Consider the following 12,167-nt stretch of genomic DNA (forward strand, 5'->3'; position numbering starts at 1 on the left):
GGTTAAAGAAACTTTGGTACATCTACACAATGGAGTACTATGGAGATGTTAGAAAAGATGAAGTCATGAAATTTACATACAAATTGTACTACATGGAAAGTATCATGCTAAGTGAAATGAGTCAGAAAGAGAGGGACATAGAAAGATTGCATTCATCTGGAGAACATAAAGTAACAAAATAGGAGACTAACACCCAAGAATAGCCGAGATAAGTACTAGGAGATTCACTTCACGTCTTGGAGTCCACCCACACATGCTAGGGGAAAAGTCAGCTCAGATAGAGAAGGGAGCACCAAGTAAAGGGTGTTGGGAGGATCCTCCCAGGATGAGAGATGCATGCTGAAAGTAGACTATAGACTGAACATGATTGCCACTCAATGCCTCTTTTGCAAACCATAGCACCCAAAAGGAGAGAGAGAACAAAAGGGAATGCCCTGCCACAGAGGTGGGGTGGGATCGGGGGGATTGGGGGGTGGTAGGGATACTGGCATCATTTGGTGGTGGAGAATGGGCACTGGTGGAGGCTTGGGTACTCAATCATTGTATAACTGAAACCCAAGCACAAAAATTTGTAAGTCTACAACTGTACCTGATGGTGTTTCACTAATAAGAATTTTAAAAAAATAATAATGATAGTAAATAAAAAATGAAATGTAATGTGTCCATACAATGGACATACAACAGTCTCCTATGCAACCACAAAAAATGAGTGAAGCATTAGTGCAAGATACAACCTGAATGCGGCTTGAAAGCATGATACGTGAAGGAAGTAGACTGCAAGGGCCACACGTCATATATATCTTCATTGATGAGACATAAATACAGACTGCATTAGGAAAATTCATAGAGGCAGATGCAAATTTTTTTTGCTAGGGGAAAAAGTAGGGAAAGAGGATGTGATTGCTTAATAAGTACAGGGTTTCCTTGGGGAATAATGAACATTTTCTGGCATAAGATTATGGTGACAGTTGAACACTTTGTAAAGTATTTAGTACCACTGAATTATACCTTTTAGAATGGTGAGAGTCGTTGATTTTAATTTTTTAAATTTTACCACAGTAATTGTAAAAGCAGCTTGATCCAAAAGGAAACAGTTCTTGAAGTCCCTGAAGATAGTGTCAGAGGGCAAATGGTGATAATGATAACAGTGTTGATTTCCTACACAAAAGATTTTTACTGTTGTCTTTTGTTCTGTAGAATTTCCTATTCATGTACTGTCTATCGATACTCTTGTCCAAGAAGCTATCCAAGCCTATCATAACAAAGAAAAGGTCATTATGGTACAATCAGCTGAGAAAGAATCAGAGGAAAGCGTTTTGACCATTCCTACAGACAGTGGTAAAAATGCCGAGGCAAGTGACTTCAATTTTCCTTTCTGTACCTCTGGTACTAAATACTAAAAGTTGGATTGAATCAAAGAGGTCTCCTAGGCCAGAAACCGGCAAGTTTTCTGTAAAATTCCAAGACATAAATGTATTAAGTTTTTTGGGCAGAGGCAAAATCAGGAACATTATACTTATGTCCACTGTTCCTTCATATCCATGCATTCATACTCCAATTTGCTATCACAAGTAAAAGTTTTTGTTTTGTGTCTACTTTCCATCAGTTGGAAATAGCCTCTTAAAGAAGTTCCTGCTAGCCAGTGGGGTGCGGGAGTTGGGAAGGGGCTAAAATTCAGAGGATGGTACTTCAGTGTTGTGAGAAAGTTTGTCAACACCAAAGTGAAATTCCATACAGAGAGTCTGATCGTGGCCAGTAGCAGAATCTCAGTATTTTGTATGAGACCAGTGCTGCTCCTGGGCAGTGGCTGGGGTAGACATTGAAGGGGTCATGAGGCAGAGAAGATTCCTGGATTGTTCCCCAGATTCATAGAATTATCTTACAGAGCAATTGTAAAGCAGCCAGCCAAATAACATTTTATATAAGCGCTATTGTTTGCAGACCTCTTGTCTAGACTAGCATATCTCATATTTAAAGGTTAAAGGCAGTCAAGATATGGTCTCTCTTATCTGTATGACTTAGAGGCACTATATTTCTGTCATTTACTTTGATCAGATTTCTTTGAGTATTACATTTTGAAGTATTTGCAATGTTATCTTGTTTTATTGCATTAATGTTCTTAAGCAGGAAATAGGAGAGTGTTACTTTACCCTGAGAATCATGATGTGTTCCAGTAACCTCCCCTCCTTCCCCCCACTATTCCCCACTTACACACCCCTCATCCTCATTTTACAAGAGAAGATAGCAGAGACTCTAAGCATAGTTTACTTGGGGTCAGATGGCTTGTTGATGGTTATACAATGACTGGGGTGCCGGATTCTAAATCTTTGCCCTACGTTTTCTATTTCTTAAATGAAAGAAATTAGTAGAAGATCTTATTCAGAGCTTTTATATGGGTTTCAATATACATATCATTTAGCTATGAGTTATAAAAATAAAATAACTAGTGAAAGGTTTTGTTTTTTATTTTATTAATGTGATCTGTCTCTTCTTCCATGTTGCAGAACTCTTTATATTTTAGGTAATTAAACAATGACAGTTTTAGTGTTTTGTTTATTATTTCTCTATGGCTATTCCAAATATCTCCAAGTGCTTTTTAAAGATATTTTTATGTAAACTATATGTCTTTCTCAGGTTCCTTTGCATTTTTACAATGGCAGTTACTGTATTTTATTGGCTAATTGTAGGTTGTTTCAAGAACAGATGATTGTGTATTTATTTATGCATAATACATTTATTATAATTTTTGTTAGTAATGTAATAGGAAAATAGTATAATCTTATTAACTACTACCTATAGAAAAATAGAAATGCTATTAAAATGACTGTTAAACTTTCTTATGTGTTTTCTCCCCAAAGCATTCTTCAAATGAATTTTCAGCTAATTCACTTTCAAATGAGTCATTAGAAACTGAAGCCAAAACAATATTTAGTAAGTAATGTATCAAAACATATCACCTATCATTCACATTAGAGATCAACAGACAAGGTAAAAACACATGCTCATCAGCACAAATGTGTTTTCAGGGTAAAAGGAGGGAGAGGAGTAATTATCTTTGTGGTCACTTGACAGAGCAAGGTAAACACAAATATCCCTAACTTTGTCCTCTCGGGGTGAGGTGTAAATTATAAGGGAATTTTCCAGCGGGTAGGGCGTTCGCCTTACAAGCGGCCAACATGGCCGACCCGAGTTCGATTCCTCCGCCCCTCTCGGAAAGCCCGGCAAGCTACCGAGAGTATTCGATATGCCAGACACAGTAACAACAAAGTCTCCAATGGAGACGTTACTGGGCCCGCTCGAGCAAAATCGACGATCAACGGGAGGGCCTTTACCTTTACCTTATCCTTCAGAGAGACACTCAGTTTGATTGTGGTTTTTAAAATATCTGGGGTAAACAAACCTCACTCTACCTGGCTTTCTGGGGAGATGGTATTTCATTGTTCCTTCTCACCTCTCATTGTGGGCTGCTGCTTCTTTCACTGTACTGAGTGAGGCTGAAGGTTTGATCTAACACACCCATTGGAACAATGATTCCCTGGATGGAACTAATTATTCCCAGTGTAGACAAAGTCAGTGAAATACTCACACTTAATGGAAAGTTAGCTCCCCTGGGTGCTAGACTTTCAGATACTTTTTGTACAACCATTGAAGAAAAACAGCCTTAAACTTTAAGTATATTTTCAGTTTGTGTTTGTGAAAGCCTGCTATAGTTGAAGGTTTCCTCCTTGTGTTTATCATGAAGTCTAGATCTTACTGAGCCATCAGTCCTGTTGTCATTATCACTGAACATTGTGTCAGATAATTATGAGCATCATCTCTCCTGGAGTAGTCATGGTTTCTAGCCTTTGAAAGAACATATACTTTCCCTTATTTCAGCTGTTTTCAACAAGGAGTGGTATTGCTGGCTCAAATGGAAGCTCAGTTCCTAATGTTTTGAGAATGGTCCATACTGTTTTCCAAAAGAGCTGAACCAGTAGGCATTCCCACCACCAGCGAAGGAGGGTCCCTTTCTCGCCACATCCACACCAATACTGGTTGCTTTTCTTCTTTTGGATGTGGGCCAGTCTCTGTGGTGTGAGCTGATATTTCATTGTTGTTTTGATCTGCATCTGCCTGATGATTAATGATGTAGAGCATTTTTTTCATGTCCCTTTTTGCCATTCGGGTTTTTTCTTTGAGAAAGTTTCTGTTCATTTCCTTTTTTTCTTTTAAAAAATCTTTATTAGAAAAAAATTTAATGAATGATTCTAATTATTTTGTCCCATTTCTCTTTTATGTACATATTTAGAAAACAATTGCTAAAATATATAAAATATAGAGGCTTTAAGAATAAAAAAATGTTAAAGTCTAAACTTTTATTATTATGATTATTATGATTATTATTTTGTGTTATACTTATTTATTGAATCATTGTGGAAAAGTTACAAAGCTTTCAGGTTTAAGTCTTGGTCATACAATGATCAAACACCTTTCCCTTCACCAGTACTTATTTTTCACCACCAAAACCCCCAATATACCCCCCTCCCACCCCGCCCAATGCCTGTGAGACAGATGATTTCTACCTAACTCTCTCTACTTTGATTATATTCATTGTTTCGACAGGAGATGCACCATTATTGTTTAAAGTTTTCACCCAACAATCAGAACTGCTGAAAAGGCATTATGAAATAATTTGTTTTCTATAACTGGTTATGATAACCATATGAGGTCGCACGGCCACAATAGCAGCCACTCAATTTTGGATTTTTGATGTTATACTAATTTAGTCTGGAGGGATTTCCGCCAAGTGCCAGATAATTACGAGATTGGTTTCTGTGCCTCTGGAGCCATGGCTGTGTTGGAGAGCCACTCATGAAGAGGGAAACTCGTGGTCTTGGTAGGGGGTGAAGGACGAGCCAGTACTGCCTCCCTTCCCATGAGGCTGCAGTTTCCCCATCACCACCAGCTCATACCTGGCTTTCTAATAAGCTCTGAGGCGGCGGCCCCCTTGCTGCTGGGGAGAAGGGGGGAAGGCGGAAGGGACAGACAACCTTTCCCTCCTGGGGAGGCATGGCGCTGTAGTTTAACGCATAGTCCATTCACTTTTCTGCCGCATGCTGCCAAGCTCTACATTTAGTATTTGTGCCTCTGGAACCATGGCCATGCTGGAGAGCCACTCGTGGGGGGTAACTCTGAAAGTTTCTCTTCACTTCATCGCCCCATTTTGTGTGTGTGTGTGGTGATCATATTTTTTAAAAATTTTTATTAGTGAAACACCATGAGGTATAGTTGTAGATTTGCAAAGTTTTGTGCTTGGGTTTCAATTATACAACGATCAAATACCCATCCCTCCACCAGTGCCCATTTTCCACCAACATGGATCCCAGTATCTCTCCCACACCCATTCCCCCCATCCCACCCTGCCTCTGTGGCAAGACATTCCCCCTTGTTCTCTCTCTCCTTTTGGGTGTTGCAGTCTGCAAAAGAGGCATTGAGTGGCAATCATGTTCAGTCCACAGTCTACTTTCAACATGCATCTCCCCTCCTGGGAGGATCCTCCAAACACCCTTTATTTGGTGCTCCCCTCTCTATCTGAGCTTCCCTTTCCCCTAGAATGCCCAGCTGGCCTCTAAGCCATGGAATAATCCTCCTGGTACTGATCTCGGCTATTCTTGGGTATTAATTTTTTGATGGAGTTGGATGTTTTCTTCTTGTGGAATTCAACCAGTGCTTTGTATATCCTTGATATCAATCCCTTGTCAGATGGGTATTGGGCGAATATCCTTTCCCATTCTTTAGACTGTCTTTGTATTTTGGTCACTGTTTCTTTTGAGGTGCAGAAACTTCTTAGTTTAAGATAGTCCCATTTGTCTATCTCTGTTTTCACTTGCTTGGCCAGTGGCATGACATCTTTAAAGATACCATTCACTTCAATGTCGTGGAGGGTTTTGCCAACCTTGTATTCGTTGTATCTTATGGATTCCAGTCTGGTGTTGAGGTCTTTAATCCATTTTGATCTTACTTTTGTACATGATGTTAGGCAGAGATCTGAGCCCATTTTTTCGCATGTAGCTGTCCAGTTTTGGCAGCACAATTTGTTAAAGAGGCTTTCCTTGCTCCACTTCACATTCCTTGCTCCCTTATCAAAGATTAGATGATCAGATGTTTGGGCAGAGATGTCAGTATGTTTGACCCTGTTCCATTGGTCTGCAGCTCTGCCTTTGTTCCAGTACCATGCTGTTTTAATTATTACTGCTTTGTAATAGAGTTTGAAGTTAGGTTAATTCCTCCCATTTTCTTTTTCCAAAGAATTGCTTTAGCTATTCGTGGGGGCTTATTGTTCCATATGAATTTCAGGAGTGTTTGCTCCATTTGTTTGAAGAATGTCATGGGTGTTGTTATAGGGATCACATTGAATTTGTACAATGCTTTGGGGAGTATTGCCATTTTGACAATGTCAAGCTTCCCCTTCCATTAGCATAGCATCCATTTTCTTGTGTCCTCTTTTATTTCCTGAAGTAGAGTTTTGTAGTTTTCTTTGTACAGGTCCTTTACTTCCTTAGTTAAGCTTATTCCCAGGTACTTGATTTTATTGGCACAATTGTAAACGGGATTGTTTTTTTTTTATGTCACTTTCTTCTCTCTCACTCTTTGCATATAGGAAAGCCATGGACTTTTGGGTATTGATTTTATACCCTGCAACTTTACTATACAATTCTATTGTTTCTAGGAATTTCTTGATAGAGGTTTTAGGGTTCTTTAAGTATAGTATCATATCATCTGCAAATAGTGAGAGCTTGATTTCTTCCTTTCCTACCTGAATGCCCTTAATATCTTTTTATTGCCAAACTGCTATTGCAAGTACTTCCAGTACTTTATTAAACAGCAGTGGAGAGAGTGATCATCTTTGTCTCGTCCCCGATCTTAGAGGGAAGGCTCTCAGTTTTTCCCCATTGAGGATGATGCTTGCTGTAGGCTTGTGGTAGATGGCTTTTACTATATTGAGGAAAGTCCCCTCTATACCCATTTTGGTTAGCGTTTTCATCATAAAGGTGTGCTGGATCTTGTTAAAAGCTTTCTCTGCATCCATTGATTTAATCATATGGTTTTTATCTTTTTGTTGTTGATATGATGGATTATGTTGATTGATTTCCGAATGTTAAATCATCCTTGAATACCTGGGATGAATCCCACTTGGTCATGGTGTATGATCTTTTTGATTGGTTGTTGAATTCTATTAGCTAGTATTTTGTTGAGAATATTTGCATTCAGCAGTTTTCAACAAGATAATTGAGTTGGTGACTTTTTAAAGGTATTATTAATTTTTTGACATATTTTGTTAGCAAAGTCTGATTTGTTATAAACAGACTCTCAGATTTGCTCTTTTTCCATGTAGAATAATACTAAAAATGTCTCTGAATTCTATTTCATGCAAACTAATTCCCTAAAGTTCATAATACAAGTTCATACTACAACAAAAGTGTTGTGAACTAACAGTTGTATGACTTGTCTCAAGAAACCTAACTCGTTTCTGAAAACCTAAACTGCATTGCAGTACATCTATTGATAGATAGCAGTGAGCCACACTAGAAGGAAGGAAGTAGAAAACACCAAATCACACAGTTGGCCAGGATCTTCCTGGTGTGAAATGAAGGTGAAAGCCAACCTGTGGTGGTTCTGTTGCTTCCTGCCTCTGAGTGACTCAGTCAGGGATAGCAGATCCAATAACCCATTTGTCCAAAACCATAGATGACCAAAGACCAAAACTGTAGTTCATTGTAAATAGTGAAGTTTTATCTTTCTAAACTCTTCCTTTTTCCCAGGTAAGAATGGACAAAAAACACCAAAAGATGCAGAAGTCAAACCCAGTGAAACCATATCTTACGTATGTACTTTAATTTTTACTATTAATATGTTGAAGTATGTTATGATTTTAGACTTTTTATGCACTTTCAAATGGAATAAAAAGACAGTGTGCTTCTCTTAAGATATTTAAGTTAATTTGACAATAAACATTGGTTAAGTCTGAATTTGCTTTAGTATTTTTATATTCTTAATACCTTTTATAATATTTGTGTACTAAGGATCAAACATGATAACCTCTCAGGATCAAACATGATAACCTCTCAGTGTCTGTATTGCAAACCATAATGCTCAAAAGTAGAGAGAAAGTATGTGGAATATTGTCTGCCATGGGGGCAGGAGAGTGGGAAAGGGGGGTATACTGGGGATATTAGTGGTGGGGAATACGCACTGGTGGAGGAATGGGTGTTTGATCATTGTGTGATTGTAACTGAAACATGAAAGCTTGTATCTATATCTCACGGTGATTCAGTAAAATAAATAAATAAATAAATAAATAGAAAAAAAATATTTGTGTACTAAAGCAATGGAAATTACTAAGTGATTTTCCAGGTTTAAAAACTAGCATTTTTAAAAATGTGCAAATTTACATTTATCTACTTTTATTTGCCAATTAATTAACTTATGACTTATATGTATATTTTTCTCTACCTTTAAAGAATTTTTTCCAGTTTTATGCTTAGTGTTATTGATGACTTTAGAATTTTTTAATTAATATTTTAAAGGATTTTTAAAATTTACATACTATTGGGGCTGGAGCGATAGCACAGCGGGTAGGGCGTTCGCCTTACAAGCGGCCAACATGGCCGACCCGAGTTCGATTCCTCCGCCCCTCTCGGAGAGCCCGGCAAGCTACCGAGAGTATTTGATATGCCAGACACAGTAACAATAAAGTCTCCAATGGAGACGTTACTGGGCCCGCTCGAGCAAATCGACGATCAACGGGAGGGCCTTTACCTTTACCTTTACCTTTACATACTATTGCTTTGAATGGAAATGAATATTTCCATATGGAGTATTTCTTTATTCTCTATAGAACTTTTATTTTTCCTCTTAAATAGAATGGCTAGGTTATTTCAAGTGGGATATAATCTAGTTAATTTGTATTACATTTGATTGTCTTTATTGTCCATTTTGTCATAGAAAGCCATTTATAATATTTTAGATTTCAAAGCTCATTAAAACTAGAAAAAATAGGATGATATACCCCAAACTATAAGATTTACAGCAAGTTGGCATGGAAATGGGATTAGAGAAAGTGATAAGGGGGAGTTATAATTTTTACTCTGTATATTTGAAATACAAATGAACAGAAAGATAACATATTTATATTTCTTGAGTTACAAATTCTCAAGTTTTATTTCATATTTAATTTAATTCAGAGGCCATCTTTTCCTGACACTGTTGGAGAGTCACGAATCACTTAATGATGAAGATGGGTACAGGGAAATGATGTTTTTAGGCAATTTGGTCATTATGCACATGTCCCAGAATGTTCTTACACAAGCCTTAGGTGCTATAGGCATACCTATGACAGAATTAGCAGCCTGTTTCTACTGGGGGGGACAGGCTTTTGTAACACAATAGCATCTGCGCACATAACATTTTTTATAAAAAGACTACAAAAGAAGAAACAAGACAATAGAATGTTAACACCAACATAGTATATGCAGTACATGTTAACTAAAACACATGGCATGTGATTATAATTATTTGAACTATGTCTGTGAACAGAAAGACAGGTTTTCTGTCGATTTTATACCCAGGTAGCAGGAGAAATATATGTACTAAACCATAAGCACACACCTAAATGTATCACATGATGCATTCAACAATGTTGATGTTTTTTAAATAATGAGAATGGGAGATCAGGGGCACAGCCCATAGGATGTAAGGAAAATTTGATATATTAAACGGGTAAGCCTTGAGAAAATGAAATTTAAACAGATTGAAAGAAGATAGAGAGAGCCACTAGAGCTGGAGAAGCATTTCAGACCGAATATCTAGATGGCAGTCATCATACATAAAGGAATCTGGGCACAGTTAGGGATGATGCTAGTAATAGAAAAAAAAGAAAAATCGAGTCCTAAAGACAATGATTAGGACATGCAAAGAAAAGGGACTAGTTCATTGGACTAGTCTTCCCATAGATAACGTTATAAATTCTGAACAACAAATTGAGGACCAAGTGCAGTGACAAAAAAGCAAAGTCAAGTCAAGTCAGCAATTTGAAACTCATTTGAAAATATATGGAACCCAGCCCAGACCAGACAGTAAAGACCCTCTGTCCTTCTAAGAGTCATGGTGAAATAGTTTACCCACTGAGCAGCACAGCAGTGGCTGGAACTCAAGTAGAAAGCCTCCAGTCTTATTCTTTTTTTCATTTAAGGCATTATAGAATGATATTTTGGGATGTCAGAGTAGTTAAAATAAGGAAGATCGTGGAAGGAGGGCGCTACAGAGGACAATTCCCCAAGTCTTCACATATGTTTTCATGACTTGTTTGACTGAGTGCAGAATTGTGCAGGATGATCAGTACCTTCACCTAAGCAACATTTAAAATGTTTCTCTCTAAATATCTATCATCTGAGTTTTAAATTTTAGCTGTGATCATTCATTCATTGCTTATTTCCACAGCTCAGTGTGCGGGCTAATCTTGGTGAAAAATCTGAAAGTATGCTGAAGAAAGGAAAGAGCATTCCTGATATTTTGCTAGTTAGCATCATGGCAAATGCTATACAGTATGTATAAATTTTTTGTTTTTATCTAATTTTATTTATAATTTTTCTTTGGCGCTATCTATTTCATCTATTTTTATCACATAAAGCCTTATAAAATTTAAATATTTCATTTTTTAATATCTAGTATGTACTACTCATCTATATTTGAGCACATACACGGTAAAGAGATATTATGATTTATGTATTAATGTTTTACTTCCCCTTCCTTTACCAAACTTCATTCACCTCTCTGTAAATTCAGAGCATTTCTTTTCAAATTGATTCCTGGGTGAATTCATGAGAAATCAGTCAGATACCTGGAAAAGCCAAGAGACAGATTATGAAAAGAAGAGACCCTAACTATGTGATTACAGGCCAGTGTGTTTGCACCTTTTCTGTTTCAGAAAGAGGAAGTTAACATAGAGATTCAATGATTGTACACTGTGGGGCGGGAAAGCAACAAGAAATTAGAGGGTACACAGTAAAGGACTGAATATGTATATAATATAAAGATGATATGTGATAGGGAGTAAAGGAAAACTGGAAATAAGCTATAATTTTGTAATCTCCACTTCCTTCTTTTTAAGAATGAAATCTTTTCTTCTCAAACTTCCTTTGAGATCCCAGAAAAGGGAGAAATAGGAAGAAAGCATAGCAGTTCCATTGATTCACATAATAAGAAAATGAGGCTTAGGGACGCAAAAAAAAAAAAAAGACTCAAGACACCTGTGAAAGGTCTGGAGATCTTAAGGTGGTTGAGGACACAGATTTGGGATAGCTGAGGCTTGAGGGAAACACCGATGTGCAGAGAGGTCAGCACAGGGGGCTTTATTGTGGATGGACCACACCTTTAATATTCTCTTGAACCCTCCTTAAAAAGTTATTACCTCTCAGCTGATACATATCCTGGACAATTTGCTCTCTGAGTACAAATTTGTAGGAATCAGGCCACTAGGATGCTACATTGAGAGCTTAAGATCAAAAGGGATCTGATTCTAATAGTTGCTAGAAATATAGTGACATTTCTCAAACTAGTGCAAAGAATGTGTACAGAATTCCTTGTTTCAGGAAAATTCAGAGCTATAAAGCAGTTTGGAGGAAGTGTAGTATCTGCACATTCACTACCTTCCTACCACCTTTGCTACTAACCGTCTTGCTTCTTGGACATTTTTGGAGAACTGTTTTAGTTCAAAATCCTTTTGTTTAGACCAAATAAACACTCTTATCATTGAGGAAAAGCAGGTACATGTCTACTAGGTTAGGTGGTCCAGTTACTTACTTGTTAATGACATAGCCAGAGCCAGAGCCCAGGTCACCTGGCGTCCTCCCTGTGCAGCTGTTCCATGTCCCCACAACTTCCTCTCTCTCTAAAGTACTCCTGAGACTGGGAGAAGTTATCAATCAGACCTGCTGATTTCTTGTTTCTGTGTAAGGCTGATGAATCATCAAACCATTCTACACATTGTCTTCACACCCTGGATGTATTATTAAAAATAGCATTAAAAAGTCAATATGAAGTCTTCCCTTTTCTTCTCAGTCAAATAAAGGAAATGATGGGGAAAGTGAACTCATGACACAGCTACCTGATATGAAAGGATCACTGAA

General features: G+C 37.6%; 1 protein-coding gene across 1 annotated transcript in view; it reads left to right on the plus strand.

Moving 5' to 3' along the window:
• Positions 1-12,167, plus strand: part of SPEF2 (sperm flagellar 2) — a 186,378-nt gene that overhangs the window by 76,768 nt on the left and 97,443 nt on the right. Inside the window, exons 12-15 of the mRNA XM_056112166.1 lie at positions 1,198-1,352; positions 2,859-2,931; positions 7,803-7,864; positions 10,480-10,583. Coding sequence (XP_055968141.1) covers positions 1,198-1,352; positions 2,859-2,931; positions 7,803-7,864; positions 10,480-10,583 — 394 coding nt within the window. The remainder of the gene's footprint in view (positions 1-1,197; positions 1,353-2,858; positions 2,932-7,802; positions 7,865-10,479; positions 10,584-12,167) is intronic.

Source organism: Sorex fumeus, unplaced genomic scaffold (assembly GCF_029834395.1).
Source record: "Sorex fumeus unplaced genomic scaffold, SorFum_2.1 ptg000015l, whole genome shotgun sequence".
NCBI lineage: Eukaryota > Metazoa > Chordata > Mammalia > Eulipotyphla > Soricidae > Sorex > Sorex fumeus.